General features: G+C 42.2%; 2 protein-coding genes across 2 annotated transcripts; one reads left to right on the top strand and one right to left on the bottom strand.

Moving 5' to 3' along the window:
• Positions 1–1,193: 1,193 nt before the first annotated feature.
• Positions 1,194–3,435, bottom strand: otol1a (otolin 1a). The gene is made up of 4 exons (XM_028592398.1): positions 2,997–3,435; positions 2,479–2,568; positions 2,260–2,331; positions 1,194–2,068 (listed from the first exon to the last, which is right to left on the bottom strand). The coding sequence occupies exons 1-4, from the start codon at positions 3,433–3,435 to the stop codon at positions 1,194–1,196; spliced, it is 1,476 nt and encodes a 491-aa protein (XP_028448199.1).
• A 3,368-nt stretch (positions 3,436–6,803) lies between these two features.
• On the top strand, positions 6,804–15,271 carry ppm1la (protein phosphatase, Mg2+/Mn2+ dependent, 1La). The gene is made up of 4 exons (XM_028593032.1): positions 6,804–7,876; positions 11,340–11,514; positions 12,986–13,147; positions 13,977–15,271. The coding sequence occupies exons 1-4, from the start codon at positions 7,478–7,480 to the stop codon at positions 14,330–14,332; spliced, it is 1,092 nt and encodes a 363-aa protein (XP_028448833.1). The 5' UTR covers positions 6,804–7,477; the 3' UTR covers positions 14,333–15,271.
• The last annotated feature ends 3,914 nt before the right edge of the window (positions 15,272–19,185 follow it).

Raw genomic sequence — 19,185 nt, 5'->3', positions numbered from 1 at the left:
GTTGTGTACAGGAAAAGGAGTCGTTATCATTTTAATCTGGAGAGAGGTCTTGACTGTTTAGAGTCTAATGAGATAAAGCATTTGTAAAAGTCAAGGCTATTTTTCATCGTACAGTGTGAGTACACCAGAGTATAATTTATAGTGCACTCATCTCTCTCTCTCTCTCTCTCTCTCTCTCTCTCTCTCTCTCTCTCTCTCTCTCTCTCTCTCTCTCTCACTCTTTGCTGCTGGGGGTTATCGTCTGTATTTGGTGCTGAGGCATCTAATCTGTTATTATGGGTATGTAATGTTAATGTGAGTATTATTTTTTTAGTTGTATCTGCTTCTGTGTGATGCTTTTTAAAACCCATATCAGTCTAATGTGTACCTGAGGGTCTGAATCACCTTCACCACTGCCTTGAATCTTTCCTGATAATCAGGATTTCACTCTTTCTGTGCTGGGTTGCCTTACAGGCCCAGTGAATCCCCATTGACCAAATTCACAAAATTAACTGAAACAGAGCTCTGGTGATTAAGTGGGAGTGAGAAATTGTGTACGAGAGTCCGCAAGAATTATCTTTACCGTCCTGCTGTGTGAGTGGCATCTGCATTAAATTAAAGGCTCAAGTATTTATCTCCTATCCCCACATGTTGAGTCTTAATTAGTTTTTTGTGAACTTAAATTGTTTTCTTTTGGAACATCCCATTCTAATTCATCGTCTGCAACCTTTTTATAACTTTCTCTGCACTGATCGCTGCATTTACCAATACCTCTTTACATAACTTAGACACCTTACACCCTCTAGTGGGAACCAAATGCAATTATGCATTATTTACTTGAGTTGTTTCCAAATTTGTATTGGCCTCACTGACACAGAGCTTATCTATTCTAATTGCAATGACTAATGGCTTATAAATTAGCGTTTAGTTCTGGTTCTAAATAAATAAAACTCAAGGGTCATCCATTTCAAGCATGGACATTTTTAATGCATTGTTACAAAGAACTGAAGTGTTGCATACAGCAGTATAATCAAGCCTCATCCATCTCCAAATACAGCAAGGCAGGCAAAGCATTTGGTTTGATTAGCACAACAGCAGTGAGCAGCATGTAGCTGAATCATAAGCTAATTTGACAGGGCAGTGCAATAGGCTGAAGGTTGTGCAGGGTCTACAAGAAGTTACATTCATGGCTGATTAAAGGACAAAGGTTGCAGTCACAAGTTTTCCACGTCAGTAGGTTTGTTCTTCGGGTCTGGGTAAAGCAAGAAGCCAGAGAAAGTGCTGTCATCCTCACTGCTGGAGTAAACTCCATTCCAGTCTCTCAGCGTCTCCAGCCACACCTGGTCGCCTTCAGTCAGATGCATCAGCACCAGGTTGGACGCCTGATCGATGTCCTGGCCGTACAGAGAATCCCGAGTCCGCAGCTTCCGTACCCCGTTAACCACTAGGGCAGCACGGACGGGCCGGTTGCGCACGGTGATGTGGTAACTGAATAAGTAGACCCCCGGGTATGTGGCGTTGAACTTGTTGATTGTTGGGTCCCAGTGCCCCTCCCCGTTGTAAAACACCTTATCAAACTTCACAGGTAGACCGGGCGGAGGGAAGGACCTGCTGGGGAACAAGCCCACACTGAAGGCAGAGCGAATCTGCTCCACACTCTCACCTGGTGGGCCTTTAGGGCCCCGGGGCCCACGCACACCTTTAGCTCCCCTTTCTCCTCTCAGCCCTGCTATGCCCCTCCCTCCTGGAGGTCCTGGGGGCCCTCTGGCACCGTTATCCCCCTTCCCTCCCGGAGGCCCTGGCTCCCCTCTCTCTCCCTTGGCACCATCAGTTCCATTTACTCCTGGGGGGCCCATCTCACCTCTCAGACCAGGGGGCCCACGCTCACCCACATCCCCTTTCTCGCCTGGTAAACAGTCGCCTATAGGTCCCTGTTCACCTTTCGGACCCTTTGTCCCAGCTAACCCAGGGGGACCCATAGGCCCGGTGCTTCCCTTAGTCCCATTCAGGCCAGGCTCTCCTCTTTCTCCCGGGTCCCCTTTCAGACTGAAGCCACGTTCGCCTTTCTCTCCTCTGGGGCCCGGATCACCTATAGTAGGTAGAGAGGTTACATTCACATAATACATGTTTTAATTAGAATGCATTCATTTTTTAAATAGTAATATACATATACACATGTTTAAAGTGTGTACTTATATATATTTTAATCTAATCTAATTCAGTAAGATTAAAAGAGATGGCCTACAGTAATATCTATACAATTTCTACTGAGATTTCTACCTTTCTCTCCTGGTTTTCCCGGGATTCCAGGTGCACCAGGAAGACCCATGGGTCCTTGATCACCTTTGTCACCTGTGGTAGTTTTGATAAATAAAGCGTAGAAAATGACATCCACAACGTACTTATACAGGACAGCGTTTTGCAAAAAAGGAGAGAGGGATAGATAGACAGAAACGGAGATGCAATCAAAAACTGTCCTGCTGTTAAGCCCCGCTGTACCTATGTCGCCATTGAGTCCGTTGGCTCCAGGTAGTCCTGCTGGTCCTGGAAGTCCTCTGAGTCCTGTGTCTCCCTTCTCTCCTGGTAACCCTGGAAAACAGAGCAGAGTACAGTTTCCCGACATTTGTGGAAGACTTGGGTGCACGAATTTGGTGAGGGGTTTAGGGGTCCTCCCTCAAGAAAATGATCCGTTTTTAAACTAAAGAAAAAATGCAGTTTCACATACTTTTTGACCATTATTATTACCATGTCTGTGTTTAAAATGTTGAAAAAACGAGAGGAGATCATAAATAAATAACATTCAAAATGCTTAAAGTCAAAACTGGGGACCAACTACAATCATTAGATCTGAGAAAAGTCATTCAGTTACATACAGTATATTCATCTTAGGTGGTGCCCAAAATGGCTTGGCTGCTGCACCTTAGCCTTATAATGGCAGGGAAAACCCTGGAGTATGATGCAGGACAAATTTTGACTTACAAAAGGTAATTTTTCCTGCAAATGATAATCCATCTTACCTAGCGGGCCCCTCTCTCCTTGTGGTCCCGGTGGCCCTCTCGCTCCCATGGGCCCTACGGGGCCTTTCTCTGGCGGACAGCACTCACAGAAGTTGAAGAAGCATTCACTGTAGTCAAGGGTATAGTTTCCAAGGGCGTTCCCGGGGGGCACTACGGCATCGGTGTGGAACTCAGTGGAGAACGTGTCACTGGAGTAGGTGGTGCTGTCTGTAGGGGACAGGGAGTAAGCGCCCGGCGTAACCTCAGTTGTTTCATCTGTGTGCAGGCTGCTGGAAGGGGATGGGGTCGTGGTGGTGGTCCGTCCACCGCTGCTCCCAGCTCGAGGGGGCTTCTTGGTGGTCTGAGGTTTGGGCCAGCGTGTGGTTCGGGCGCTGGAGGCCAGCACGGCCATCAGTACCACAAGGACAGTGGTCAGGAAAACTAAGCGAACGGAAGGCATACTGAGGGCTACAGTAAGCTGTAAGGGAAAAGAGTGGAAGTTTGAAGAATATAGATACAGGTGCAGGGCTTTTTTCTATTGCACCACAGGGCGTTTTTACAATGTGTAATAAAACGACAAGTTTGTTTACCTGCTGATGGAAACGGCGTTGACTCTTCACTCCATCCGCTCCAACTACTGATTGATGTAGGCTGCCTGCTTCCTTATATTGGCCCGGTAGCCCGACTAGAGAACAAGGGACAGAACACCGGGGGTTATTATGAGGTAGGTGGGCTGGAAAGAACAGATTATATGACTCCTGAGGGATATGAAATAAAGCAGGTTGTATACAAGGCAAGACTTTATTCTTTGTGATATGGGATAAGATTCCAAGGCCCATGAGTGCACACACAGCTTAAGTGTTGTTCGCACACATGCTTGCTTTGTACACAATATATGGTTACACACGAAGATACACATTCGCAGAACATGTGTACATGCAAATACAGTATTCACACACAGACTCACACATTGTTGGTAGTGAATAGCATATCATATGAGAGTTACTGGGTGTAACACCTTGTAGTGATCACGCCATTTGGCAGCACCTCAAAGCAGAAAATGGATCACCATACACCCAGTGGGAGAGGGATCAATGTCCCACAACAGACGGCGTGGCAACATTAATCCAACCGTTCACCTCCTTGATCAACCCAAAGAGTCCAGTAAACCTCATGGAAACCTGGCCCCACTGAACCAAGCTTTACTGTACGTGTCTCAGGATGTGTGCTGGATGTAGTTTCAAACCTCTGACATTAACTCTGAATGATTCCTCATTGGTTGCCAAGGTTGCACACAAAATCTGATGAGGCGCCATGGGATACTGTATGTGGCAAAAAAAAACAGATGAACAACTGAAAAAGAGCAAAATGGCAGAGAAGGTCACTACAGACATTTTACAATTGTATAGCTAAGAATGTGAATATATCCTGACAAATTGAATAAACACTGTGGCTGTGTTAGCTCAGTTGGTAGAGCACATGTATGTATATAGAGGTTTAATCTTTGGCGCAGGTGCAGAGGGTTCAACTCCAACCTGCGGCCCTTTCCTGCATGTCGTTCCCCCTTTCTCTCCCCTTTTGTGTCTTCATCTGTCCTGTGGAAATAAAGGCCTAAAAATGCCCCCAAAAAATAATCTTATAAAAAAAAACTAATTGAGTGAATACACTACTTTCTTATAAGTGTGTTTTATGTAAGAAATGTTTGAAATACAAGCGAAAAGTAAAATCATTCAGGTTTACATGTGTCTTACATACAATCTGTCTTCCAAACATTATCTTATTATCTTAAGCTATCTGACCTGACAGACAATGTTTTTGGCATATTTTACTCTTTTACATACTATATTGGACCTCAAAACTTACTGAAACATATGAGTATGGAATATGATAAGAGAATGTCTTCCATTCATTCTCTTATCACTCTTAGCTATCTGACCTGACAAAAATATTCATATTTTCATATTTGGATTTTTCACTTAGTTTATTGGACATCAAAACACTCAAGCTTCTGTCTTCCAATTAGACAGAGAAGTGAAAAAGTCATAGCATAGCATGTTGAAAAAAGCCATAGTATATATGTCGAAAAAAGTGATAAAAAGGTCATATTATAGTATGTCGAAAAAAGTCACAGTATATGTCAAAAAAAGTCACAGTATAGTATGTCGAAAAAAGTGATAAAAAAGAAAGAGTATAGTATGTCGAAAAAAAGTCACAGTATTGTATGTCGAAAAAAGTCACAGTATATTATTTTGAAAAAAGTGATAAAAAGGTCATATTATAGTATGTCGAAAAAAGTCACAGTATAGTATGTTGAAAAAAGTGATATAAAAGTAATAGTAGATTATGTTGAATAAAAGTGATAAAGAAGTCATAGTAAATAGAATGTTGAAAAAAGTCATCAGTGTGGCCTCTATCAGCAGGTTTAAACAGTTGATAAAAAGTTTATACTTTGTCCTAAAAGAAGACAGAAACATGATGGAACTGATTTCTTCCTCTGAGGCGTTTTATTGAGTTTAGGCACAGGCTTTTATCCATAAGAAACTCCTTTATGAAACTGAAAAAAAAAATTGGCAAATTTTGGATTTGAACTCTTAACCTTGCGACTGTGGAGAAGTTTCTTAACCAGTTAAGCTCTCAGTAGTCTGAAAAACCATCTCAATATTTCAACTACGGTTCAACTTCACAGAGTCCCTTCACTTCTGTGAAACAGGTTATAGGTTATTTCATGGATAGATAAATGCATTAAATATGTCGATCATAGTGATAGTATATAGTATGTCAAAGAAAGTCTGGAAGAACATTCAAACCACAAAAAAGGGCCATCCCGGACTAGGATTTGAACAGTAACTACTTGCTGATGCTTTTTGGCAAACCACTGATCCACTGTGCTACCAAACAAAGTATGTTAAAAACAGTCACAGTATAGTATGTTGTAAAAAGGCATTAACAAGTCATAGTATAGTATGTTAAAATAATTAATAAAACCGTCAGAGCATAGTATGTTAAAAAAGCGATAAAGTCGAAAAAAGCCATAGTATGTCAAAGAAAGTGAAAGTATAGTTTACATAGGAAAGAGTGTTTTTTTGTGTGTATGTGTGTGTGTGCGCGCGCGCTTTGTGTGACTATATTGCCTTGTGACGTTGATGGGACTGTCAGAGATGTATTACTTCAGAGAGCCACCAGGGCGCGGTGGTTGGTCAAAGCAATGACTGCTCTAACAACATCTGAACAAAGGCCCAGTCTCACATTAATAACTTGGCAATAATAGCTTATATTATAATATATAATTAGTTATTATTGTGCCATTACATTTTTATTTGAATTCACATGTTGCTGCATGGAGGCTATTTACTTGATGTACGTGTGTCTGACACATGGATTCTATTCTGAAGTTTTACATTCATATCAAGTTGGTCATAACAAGTCAGCAGGGCAATAATGTTCCGTGATGAATGGAGGTGAACATGTATCTATGTATTTACTTTGTAGGGCCTTTAATGGACAGGACTGCCATGTGAGAAAGGGGAGAAGACATGCGGAAAAACTTCACCAGTCGGACTCTGGACCTCTGAGTCGAGGTATAAACCTATATGTGCGCCTGCTCTACCAACTAAGACAACCCGGCCATAAAAAACTTATCTAATTTTGATATCAGTATGATATGTCATGACATCATCATTTCATTCCGCAGACCGCGCCATTGGATCCAATGTTTTGCTCGTCCTTGCAGCTGCGCACTCCTGTCAGCGCCCACTACGTCAGAAGAATGAGCCAGTGTCAAGCTAGCCACTATAAAAAAAATGCACTTGTGCTAACTACTTTCAAAATAAAGCCCTGGCTTTAAAAACACCCATTGTTCACCAGAGAGCAGCGCCTTCTCGTGTTTTGCTTTGTTAACAGAACCGCATATGACTTCCGGGACACCTGTCTTATTCTCACTCTCCTTTTGTGGTTTGACACAGCTCCAAAAATGGAGGTGTGTGTGTGAAAGAAAAATGCGGAGACTGAATAGACACAGGTTATCCGAGAGAAGAAACGGGGTCCGCGGCGGAAAAGGAGGACATCGTCGGCTCTCGCCCCCCGGTGACTCCCATGTCTCTCGTCGGGGTGGGTCTAACCCAAAATATTCGTCATCCTACAATGGGCTGTGAGAGATCGACTCAACTCGGAGAATCCTCTCGCAGCTGGATAGCCGAAGATAGGAAGACATCGGACCGAGTCGATGACCGTGGCCTGTCGGCTTTTGTTCTCCGCTTCTCGGCCCGGTGTCCCGGCAGTCTGCCGTGCTTTGCGCAAATGCGCTCGGCGTAGAGAAGACAGGCCTCCGAGGAGCACTTTCAATGTTGAAATCCAGTCTTTGTCAGTCAGCGTAGTAGGCTAGTGAATCGATTTCTTCATAGTTCCGCTGAGCAGATGGAGTGAATTGAGCCAAAAGAAAGAGAGAGCGAGCGAGCGAGCGAGCGAGAGAGAGAGAGAGACAGACTGCAGTTCTGTTGCGTGTGATGATAGGAGACACAATGACGCTCTTGTCTCTTCTGGGTCGGATTATGCGTTATTTTCTCCTCAGGCCTGAGACATTGTTTCTGTTGTGCATCAGTCTGGCGCTGTGGAGTTATTTCTTTCACACCGACGAGGTGAAAACCATCGTCAAGTCCAGCCGGGACGCCGTGAAAATGGTGAAAGGGAAAGTGGCGGAGATGATGCAGAATGACCGGCTGGGAGGCCTCAGTGTCCTGGACGCAGAGTTCTCCAAAACCTGGGAGTTCAAGAGTAACAACGTAGCCGTGTACTCCATACAGGGCAGGCGAGATCACATGGAGGACCGCTTCGAGGTGCTCACCGACATCACCAACAAGAGCCACCCGTCCATATTCGGGATATTTGACGGTCACGGTGGAGAGGTAGGCTGGGAGGGAGAGGGTGCGCAGGCCGATGTGATCACTATGCTTGTTTGGACTCCGACCCAAAGATCTGCTGCTGCAGTGGAGTTCGCATCATTTGGATTCAGAGCAGGTAGAGACAGGCTGGAAGATCTCTGGAGAAAGCAAACAGTAGATTCATATGTGCTGCTATTCAGGCGTAGCCTAGCCTACTCAATAAAACCTATTATAACCCCATAATTAATGTAGATAGCTTTATCATATAATGAGATAGAAAATGACAAGAGGACAAGGCCAACTCTCTGTTTAGCACCATTTCAGGTTTCTATAGGAACACTGTTATTTTGGGGCACAGACATATATGCCCCTTGAGTTCCTCACTTCATACTCAACCAATTTTCAACAATTCCCCTCCCCTCCCTCCCCTCCATCTTTGTATTCTTTTGTGTAAACATCTCCTCCATCCCACTGCCAATCACGGAGTTGACTTTGGATTCATCACAAAGACTGTGTGTGTGTGTGTGTGTGTGTGTGTGTGTGTGTGTGTGTAGGTTTTGTCTTTCTTTCCTCCACTCCCCTGTGCTGTCGAGGGTCACTGGTTTCTCATGGCTGCCTATAAACCATGTGTCCTGGACGCCATCTGTCACACCCCCGCCCCAGTCCCCCAGAGGTTCTAGTGTGTGACATATTTCACTTAATGATACTGCTTAAGTTTATAATTTAGAGCCCAGTCTTCCTGTTATTTCTTCATTAATGAAACATAAGAACAGATATTTAGATTGCAAGCAAATCTACAGTATAGTGAGTCGAGCAATGACTAGTCCATCACAATTTCCCAGAGCCCACAGTAACATCTTCAGATGCTTGTTTTTGTCTGAGAAAACCACAGTGACAGTTTGGCATTTTTGCTTATGAAATGACTTCTTCTATTCTTTAGGTTTCTGAGGTTTTCATCGACTACATGAGATGTTTTAGTTTTGAGTAAAGAAAGTCCCTGCAGTTGCAACTAAGGTGTTTTCTAATTGGAGTTCAGTTTTCGTTTGAATAATTATTTTAACACACATTCATCAATGCGTAATAATCTAAGAATTTCATATATATTTTGAAAAAAGCACCTTTCAAGCTCTGTGTACAAAGTGGTTTATGTAACCTAAAGATGAATGGCATAGTGACGCATACTAGTACTTTTATCATATCTCTCACATTCTCTTAATCCAAATGTTCTCCTGCTGGTTTAACATCAACAAACCGAGAGCAGAGTGTGTTTACCTATCTGGATTGCTCCTTCTATTCCTGTCCCATATACAAATATTTATTTTTCCCGTCTGTCCTGACATCTCTCACGCTTTCTCCCTCCTTTTCACTCTTTCTTTCCTGCATTTTTTTCTTCCTGTTGTATCTATGTGTTTATATGAGTTTGCTTTGTTTGTTGTTTTTTCTGTCAGGAGTCAGTCATATGGGGTTCATACTAAATAAGAATGGGTCACTCTGACATGGGATTCGGCTATGATCGTGTCAAATGCATCAATACAAAAACCTCATCCTGAGATATACACACACACACACACACACACACACACACACACACACACACACACACACACACACACACACACACACACACACACACACAGAGTGTTCCCAGTCTAAAAACTAAGCACTAACAGTAAATGCAGACATGAGTCTAATGTTCAAGCTGGGAAAGCTGTGTTTACCTTCTGGGACTCTCAATGCTAATGATGTTGTCGGTAAATATTACTGCATGCATGGATCTCCTAGGGCATTTTTGTGCTGTGAATTTTCATGCAGTTTGGCATAACTGTAAACACAAACTCACACAAACCTCCCCAATACTAAATGAAGCCTTGCCGCCAAACCAAATATGACCCAATAGAACAGGCTGTCTCTGGCACTTTCAGTGTGTTCCGGCTCTGAAAATATGCAGGACATTTCTCAAACGCTTCTCTGTTTTCCTTTTTTTTTTTTTTTCTGTATTTTTATCAAGACCGTAAGTTATGGCCCAGAATTATAAAAGTCCGCACAAGCTGCTGCTCCCCTTTTGCCATGATTTACTGAGACTATTTGCTGTTGAAGCAGGAACTTTTGAATAGGTAGCAGGCTTTCACACTACTTTGCTGCATTACATTGAATGTATAGTTATGCACTGACTCGAGGGGCAAATAGGATTCAAATAAAGCAGCGATGTCAAAGAGAGATACAGATGACTCAACCTGTAGTATAACGTTGGTCCAACATCTTACATTCACTCATTAAGAAGTTAAGTCATTTCTGAAGTCTAAAACTGCGCTGGCCCTGGCCTTTCAGCTGTTTACGACAAATGGAAATTTACACTTGAAGCACTTTTCCTGATCAAGGCTCACTGAGTGCTTCTCTCTCCAATTAAATAAATGTATGAGTACACTCGTCAGTAAAAGGGAAAGAGAGAGGGGAAGGGGGGTTGTGGGGGGGAAGCTGGAAGAGATGGTCACACTCTAGTGATCATTAGGAATATTAAATCACGTCCAGGTCTACTTCGTTGTATTTTACCCCCAATACCATGTAAGTAATGATAAACATTTTCAGTAGTATTATAGTGGTTGGCAGCTTTAGTATGCGTATGAATAAAATGCTGCAGAGACTTTTAAAGACAAACTCTTGCACCACATGTTTATATTGGCTCAGGTTATTTGGCTGTATTTTGGTAGGTATTAATCAAAACGAAAATGCATGGTCATATTCATAAAATGCTTTAGGACTGAAGGGTCAACATTGATATAAGACTGAATGAATGTGTGCCGTAGCACATAATCTGAACATCAGAAATATGAAATGCGTATAAAATATGTACTCTGTATCAACCGGGACATTAAGATTGTACATCATTCTCCCATTTCAGATTTGATTCGACAGCATTAGCATAATGGAAATCTTGGCAGAGAAAATGAGGAAGGAAGCAGATAACTAAGGGCAGTTGGGATGGAGAAAGAGGAGGTTGTTCAATAATTCAGCACAGAGCACCTGCTGTATGAAATGAAGAAAAAAACCACTTCTCTAAATGAGTTGTAGACCATATTACCTGGCAACCACAGGGGGAAAAACAGTCACAACATTATTTATTCTATTCTGGTGACCTAATATATATAAACAGGCTTTTCTTAGCTTGATTAGTAGAAAATGAAAGCACCAAAAATAACAGTTTCTTTAAAGCAGTATTTTGTATATATATATATATATATATATATATATATATATATATATATATATATATATATATATATATATATATATATATATATATATATAAACAAACCTAATAAAGTTGTAATGTCGAACATGTTAGTGAAGAATTGCGTATTTATACATCCAGACTGATTGTATTTGAAGTCGGAGCTGAAAGCCGTAACTTTCTGTGGGGCTGAGGCTAACTGCTTTGCCTTTTACTCATCCACCTGTCTTCCTCCCTGTGTCGTCCCCCCCTCTCAAGGCTGCAGCTGACTATGTGAAGGCCCACCTGCCAGACTCCCTGAAGCAGCAGCTGCAGGCCTTTGAGAGAGAGAAGAGAGATGGTGCTCTCTCTTACGGCAGCATCCTGGAGCAGCGCATCCTGACCGTGGATCGTGAGATGCTGGACAAGCTCTCTGCAAACCACGATGAAGCAGGTGTGTGTGTGTGTGTGTGTGTGTGTGTGTGTGTGTGTGTGTGTGTGTGTGTGTGTGTGTGTGTGTGTGTGTGTGTGTGTGTGTGTGTGTGTGTGTGTGTGTGTGTGTGTGTGTGTGTGTGTGTGTGTGTGTGTGTGTGTGTGTGTGTGTGTGTGTGGGTGGGTGGGAAGAGTTGGAAAATCAGAAAGCTGGATGAGGGTTTTGGGAAATGAACAATAATCGGCTGAAGTGTTTAGTGAAAATACACCCCAAACTACCACACACACAAATGAAGTATACAAACAAGTTACCAAGTGTTTTAGCAGGTGTGTCCTATTGTAATACATTTTAATCCAAAACATTCGCATAAAATGTTGTGCACAGTGGCCTTGGTTAAAGTACCGAAGTTGAAATTACGTCTTCAAGCTCTCGTTTCTTTCGGCATTCACGCTCTCTGCCTATTACAGGACATGATGTGTCACAACACCTCAGCAATCACACTAAATCTCACAATTTCCTGTAGAATATCCTCTTAGCACAGGTTCCCTCTCTGTACACTTGTAATACTGACTGAGTGAAACTGCTGAGTTGTAACATTGTGCTGCATTTATAATATGCTGTAGTTGAAACTCTTTGCTCTGCAGTCCACATCGATCCGTTGGTGGCATTTGATACATCTACCTCAAGAAATGGCTGTTTTTGGCCTATTGTTTTTCAGTGTTGATTGGTTTGGTGGCATTGTGTCAGTTCAGCATATGATACACTCTCTAATCCTTATCAATCACTGTATTTATTATAGTGTGGAACATCAAAGGAAATATAATAGTGGCAGATATTATCATACGAGAGCTCTCTTGACCGTTTCATTCCTGGAGATATATCATACTGACATTTTGGACTTTGTCCAAGAATGTTGTAAGACTCATTGTTATCTTTACCTTTTTACTGCCTCTGTATAATATCCCAAACCTTAACCAAACATTGACTTTCTTCCTCTTATTTGCTCTCAACAGCTGCTTTGCAAAAAAATGCGGTCAACCCTTAGCCTCTCTTACAGTTTAAAATACGCAACCAGATTTGATTCAGAATTGTTGTAACATTCTGTAGGAGGAATATTTGCCACAGCTCTTTATTTGAGGATCGCATCAGCAATGAATTGTCCCACAATCCGTCTGGAGCTCCCTCGCTCCCACTTGGCCCGAGGCTCTCGGTCGCGAGGGCAAAACTTGCGCTGTCCAGCTCACCACACAGTGTCCACGTCTCCTCTCTCACAGTCGGCCATCCAAAGCTTGCTGCGGCTCACTACTGCTTTAAAGGGAGAACATGATCAGACCACTCGCTGCAGCTATAGCAATCAGTCCCTCCCTACCTGCTCACCTGAGCCACCACCTCCTCCCCACACCCCCTCCACACCACCACACATTCACTAAAAGCAAATTTCTCGTCTGTTTCCTCTAATGTTTTGGTCTTTCTCTTCTAATCTCCCGTGCAGGAACGACATGTCTCGTAGCGCTGCTGTCAGACAGAGAACTCACAGTGGCTAACGTTGGAGACTCTCGTGGTGTGTTGTGTGACAAAGATGGGAACGCTGTTGCACTCTCGCACGACCACAAGCCGTACCAGCTCAAAGAGCGCAAGAGGATCAAGAGGGCAGGTATATGATGGGAGAAACAACCCTGTAGTATAAATCACATACTGCATGTACCTGTACTGCACTCTCATGTGGATGAATTTAGGCTCCTTGGATGCCATCTGTTGGTCTGTTTAGGAACAGCATTGTGTTAAACAAAGTACATGGTCAGATCTAGATGCAATAGATACCTAAGCTGTTTAAAGGATTTTCAAAGGCGAGCTCTGCCTATCAAGTTATCACAAATCACTCCAGTATTTACCACAGCTTTTTCCAGCTCAGTTTAGTTTTCTGTCTCTTCCGTCCAGTGGTGGAATGTAACTAAGTACATTTACTCAAGTACTGTACATAAGTACACGTTTAATGTACTTTACTGGACTCTTTTCTTTCCGTGCCACTCTCTACTTCTACTACACTACATTTCAGAGAGACATATTGTTCTTTTTACTGCACTACATTAATCTGACAGCTTTAGTTACTGGAGTTGCTTTACAAATTTAAGATTTTTTGCACACAGAAAACACATACAGTCTATAAAATATGTATAATAATAACTAGTCCAGCTGAAATGATTAGCCGATTAAACACTGCATTGAGCACTTTTACTTTTAATACTTAAAGTACATTTTCCTGATGATACTTCCATACTTTTACTTAAGTAACATTTTCAATGCAGGACTTAATAGGGTATTTTTACAATGAGGTATTAGTACTTTTACTTAAAGGACTTGAAAGGACCCGTAAAGGATCTGAATACTTCTTCCACCCCTGGGTCCGTCATATCCAGTATGTCCACATTAACAGATCATAAACTGTGCCTAACCTTTTTTTATTCTCATTTCTTCACTTCCAGGAGGTTTCATCAGTTTTAATGGATCCTGGAGAGTCCAGGGAATCCTGGCTATGTCCCGCTCTCTAGGGGACTACCCGCTGAAGAACCTCAACGTAGTCATCCCCGACCCCGATGTCATGACCTTTGACATGGACAAGCTGCAGCCAGAGTTCATGATCCTGGCATCAGATGGCCTGTGGGACGCTTTCAGCAACGAGGAGGCCATTCGGTTCGTCCGCGAGCGTCTGGACGAGCCTCACTTCGGCGCCAAGAGCATCGTCCTCCAGTCTTTCTACCGCGGCTGCCCCGACAACATCACTGTCATGGTGGTGAAGTTCAAAAGTGGAGCTGGGGGGAGCAGCAAGGCAGGGGAGTAGGTCAGGCTCAAGTTTGGGGCTCACATTGTGATCAATGTTTTCAATGATATTCCACATCTTCTGGATGGAGCAGCGAGTGCGATATCCCAGTAGGACTGGAGCAAGTTAAAGGTTACTGAGAACTGTACATGTGCACGCACACACATACACACACATGCGAAAACACGTTCAAATTAGGTTTTGTTTTGTTTGTAGATTTCTGATTGAGATAAGGGCATTTAAACACAATACAGATATCATAACCATCTGCAAACTTCATAATGAAAACATGAAAAAATACTGCAGTTCTCCAGCAGTAGAGCTGCATAAACACAGACCAACACCAGGCAGAGGATTCTTTCTCTTAACCAGCACACTTCAGACTGTGATTTATTTACTACTGTATACCGTATATAATGTACATGAATGGTACAGCTCCACTGGAGGCTTCTTCACAGGAGGCTTCAACTAGTGCCTATTCAAAAGCTACTGTGCAACCACAGGAAGCTATTGAAAATGTATTTGCTAAAACACCACCCTGCTTGTTGCATTTTGTTGATGCTCTCAAGTAATGTATGCGTCTGTTACATTTTTGATATGGAAAATGTCAAACATAAAAAGACTCCAGTGGATCCATACCTTTTATTTAACTTGAAGTGATGCTGCACTTAAAATCTAACTTTTGAGTATCAACTACTGGCTGCCTGTAGACTTAAATGGTAGCTGTTAACCATCTGTAGTTCCACCCTGTGGCTGCAGTCAGCTTTGAACAGTGTCACAATACTCACAATACTGCTGCTGCTCTGTGGGTTGGATTTCATTCAGAATTTAGGTGCTTACACATCTATAAATGAGAGGGAACTGTCTTTAAGTTAAAGCAGACACAAAATCTTCTGCCGGGTTGGCTCAGTGGGTAGAGCCGGCGCACATATATTTAGAGGTTTATGCCTTGACGCAGATGTCCAGGGTCTGACTCTGACCTGTGACGATTTCCTGCATGCCTTCCCCCTCTCTCTCCCCTTTCTCACCTCTCCTGTCCATTAAAGGAAGAAAAGCTCCAAAAAATAAATAAAATAAACTTTTGAGTAAACCAAAGGTTAGTGATACTCAGAAGATAGATTTTGGGTTGTAGTATTTCTTACTTAAGATTTGTTTCTAACATACAACACATGCACACAGACACACAAACAGTTATGTCAAAAGTTGCACTTTTCAGATGTTTATTTTTTGGAATGGTGAATTGTTACATATAAACTGTATGTCCTCAGTAATACAAGAGGGTTTTAATGTATGTACAACCTGATTTACTTCCTGACCTTAACCTCTTGGTGGAACTAATGTAAGCTGTTCAATCAAAGTTGTTTTACACCATCCGTATCAGGGCATGTGCTTTGGCTTATCCATGTTCATGAACAAAGTACATACATACAGTATGTATCCATTGACACAATGTTGGCTGCCTTTTGACCTGACAGCACGAAACAGGAGGTGCAACAGACTTCCACACCTCTGCTGCCATGAGAAACCAACGCATGGTGAACTGTACAGCCGGAATGCTAGTAGCTAGTAACATGATATGCTCCTGAAGAAATACAACTGGTGTCCTCAACAGCAACAACCTGTCAAGGAAGGTTACAGTACACCAGACTTCTACTTTTTTATGTTCAACTATGTTTTACAACTGTTTCATGACCTTTGCATCAATTGAGAGAAGTCTTTTTTTTTTTTATTTAAGAGTTTACCTAATGCCTTATTTGTTGTTGATTTCTTTTTTTATTTTGGTGTCTGGCGGATTGCCAAATCAATATACTGTACATTCATGTAGTGTCCTTCTGTACATGAGCAGAAGTTTACAGAAAATTACCCATCCCTTTAATTTGAGAAGCCGTCAATGATTCACATGTGGTGAGCGGATGCGCAGTGTAAAAAGAAAAAAGCAGTGTAAAACAATTCTGTATTTAAACTATCAGTATTAAACAAACTCTTTCAACTGGAATGTGTTTCCCATCTTCAGTCTTTATTATCTCAGAGCCCGCTGGGCTGCATTAACTGTGCAGCACGCTCACCAAAACACACCAACCTTATTTCCAAGGGTCCTTTTTAAATAAAGTATCTAAGCAGTTTTTCACACCCCTATGTTAAATTCCCATAGAGGCATGCAGATTTTTATTTTTAAAGGCCAGTTATTTCATGGATCCAGGATACTATGCATCCTGATAAAGTTCCCTTGGCCTTTGGAATTAAAATAGCCCCACATCATCAAATACCCTTCACCATACCTAGAGATTGGCATGATTTTGTTTCAGTTAGCCTAATAGCTGGTTTGATTTGCATTGAGAGAGGATTTTATGGAAAGTACCCCATGCCAATCTCTAGGTATGGTGAAGGGTATGTGACTTTGAATCAGCTGTGCTCTCTTGCCACCAACCACCTGTCTCAAAAACCTGTTTACTGTAAATGATTTGGCGATGCACAGTCACAAAAGAATGAGGAGAGAGAGAGTAAGGTTCTGACGTCTTCTGAGTGTTTCCGGGATGCCTCTGTCGGACCACAAATAGCTTTCCATGCCATGACTCTGCTATGCCGTGTGCATGGCAACTCAACCCCGCTGCAGCCCCCAGGGGCGCAGGCAGCTCGGAAGCACTCGGTCATAAGTTTATTGACGTTCCTTACCAGGTGGAGAGACTCAGAATAGCTCGGACATGGACTCATCAAAATGCCTAAGAGCCGTGTTGCAACATCCAGGCGTCTGGTAACCATACAGCCGAGTGTGTCACACTACAACCTTACGGGAACTCATTGTTGATTTATTTAGGCTAGATACTTTATAAGCGAGACAAGTGCGGGCAGCCAGCCACCAGAGGTAGAAAGTTGACATTCAGCCAACCCTCAAACGTAAGTCCGAATTACAGAATTCTGCTTTCGATTCTCTTTGAATTTAAGTACAATATGGGACAGCAAGGCTCCAAATCCTCCATAGAAGCGCGGGTGATTTTCCACAGCGTTGGCACGGTGGACATGTATCAGCGGATTGACGCTTGTTGTACTCCATCCTCCGTTGTCCACATTCAGAAGAAGGTGACCAGTCAGCCGGCTTGTCTTCACTCTTCCCCCCGGGCAATCGAGAAGTCAACACCCCATTCTTGGATGCAAAGCCGCTGTGACGCCGGGGGTCTGGTGTACGTGATGGACAATCCGACCGGTGGCGTGTGGGTGAAGCCGGGAGAGAACTGCCTCAGATCTTGATACAAAACCTAAATCCCCAGGTGATATTATACGACGGAATTAAGGGAAGCGCCCCTGTAGGCTACTTGGACACTTTGTGTCAATTTTTAAGCTCTGGCGTTTTCCGAGCAGCAGGATGCCGCTGATGCTGATTTGGGTTCGAGGTGCGCCATCATGGCGCGCAGCGCGTGGAATCAAGGTGGATTTAAATCGTCTTCGAAACATGGAAGAGTTGGCTGGACTGATCACTATAATTTATTGATTTAGTCTATATGAGAAATTCATATATTCAGTGTCAGACTGCACGAGAGGAAGATCATGAGAGGAGGCGAAGAGTACCATGTGTCATGCGCACTGAGATAACGTGTTTTCTTTGGGAAATTGTTTGTTTCCAACATAACTGTGAGCTATGTTTGTTTAAGTTAGAAAAAATGAATACACCCAAGTCCTTTTTGTTGTTGACTTTTCAGAAGAATTAGGAGTAGATCAAATGAAAGAAGGGAGTTTGGGTTAAGTAATAAGTAGAGTTGGCTACTTTTTTGTGTAAACGCATTGTGATGACAGCTAACGTCAACCACTCTGCTATGACGAGGGGTTTGTAATCACAGTGCACTTTGGCCAACTGTGTTAAGGCAAACAAGTGCATCCTTCCAATGGCTGACCAACCTTCATTTGTTTTACTTCCTTTTTTATTTGACTGTATCATCTTTTTAGAATTCAATATATTACTGTATTTAATATCATACAGACATCTTTTAAAATACATGGTTTTGTAAAGCAATATATATATATATATATATATATATATATATATATATATATATATATATATATATATTGATGGTATATAGTTTTAATGTGGACTGGAGGTCAATGCTGACCCACCTTTAGATTTAGGAAAATGTGTCCCTCAGTAACTGAAGGGTGTCACAGCAACATAATGTCCAAAGGGGTTTATGTCCTCCTTTTGTTTTTGAGGAGCTCTGGAAACTTTGAGGTTGTTTGGTGAAAGTGGTTCGTCTGAGGAATACAACATCCAATTGACATTTCACTTTTCTGTCAAGATGGATGGACTGTTTGAAGTGGTTTTGTATGGTGAAATAAAGGATTTAAAGACTTTAACAGCCTTATTATTTTATTTATTTAAGAGAAGGGCAGCGCTGGTTCAGTTGGAAACCATTTCTTTCTTTGGCAGGTGAAGTCTAGATAGTGTTCCATGTTTACCCATTGATTGTCACTTGCACTGAGGCAACTTGTGTTGTATATGATTAAAATGCCTGAAATGTGTCAGAATGGAAATTCAGGCAAATTATGTGTGCAACATGGTCTTATATAAAAAAATAAAATAAAAAGTCTCCCTTTACCTTTATTCTTTCTGATTCAGATGCATACCAGAGTGGGTTTTATTCACATAAATATTTACAGCAGGTATAGCAATGAATGTATGATTATCCTTTTTACTGTGATTTTAGACTGTGAACTTAGGTAGCAGAATGTCTTTCAGTAAAATAATTTGGGATGACCTTTTGTAATCTTTTAGCACATTGTACCTGCATAACATGCTGAACAATACTGTTATATCCTCTTGGTACAAACTTTGCCCCCTGGTGTGGCACCTTATCGGTGAGCCGTGAGTTACAGTCAGCATG

The sequence above is a fragment of the Perca flavescens genome, chromosome 12 (assembly GCF_004354835.1).
Source record: "Perca flavescens isolate YP-PL-M2 chromosome 12, PFLA_1.0, whole genome shotgun sequence".
In the NCBI taxonomy this organism is placed as follows: Eukaryota; Metazoa; Chordata; class Actinopteri; order Perciformes; family Percidae; genus Perca; species Perca flavescens.
This window is presented reverse-complemented; position numbering and strand designations above follow the sequence as displayed.

Excerpts from the sequence above, each read along its gene's own strand:
- otol1a (XM_028592398.1), bottom strand. The coding sequence starts at position 3,435 with ATGCCTTCCGTTCGCTTAGTTTTCCTGACCACTGTCCTTGTGGTACTG. Across the intron at positions 2,569-2,996 it reads AGGAGAGAGGGGCCCGCTAG|GGTTACCAGGAGAGAAGGGA; the intron begins GTAAGATGGATT and ends TCTGTTTTCCAG. Across the intron at positions 2,069-2,259 it reads GGGAAAACCAGGAGAGAAAG|GTGATCCGGGCCCCAGAGGA; the intron begins GTAGAAATCTCA and ends TACCTACTATAG.
- ppm1la (XM_028593032.1), top strand. The coding sequence starts at position 7,478 with ATGATAGGAGACACAATGACGCTCTTGTCTCTTCTGGGTCGGATTATG. Across the intron at positions 7,877-11,339 it reads TTGACGGTCACGGTGGAGAG|GCTGCAGCTGACTATGTGAA; the intron begins GTAGGCTGGGAG and ends CCCCCTCTCAAG. Across the intron at positions 13,148-13,976 it reads CAAGAGGATCAAGAGGGCAG|GAGGTTTCATCAGTTTTAAT; the intron begins GTATATGATGGG and ends CTTCACTTCCAG.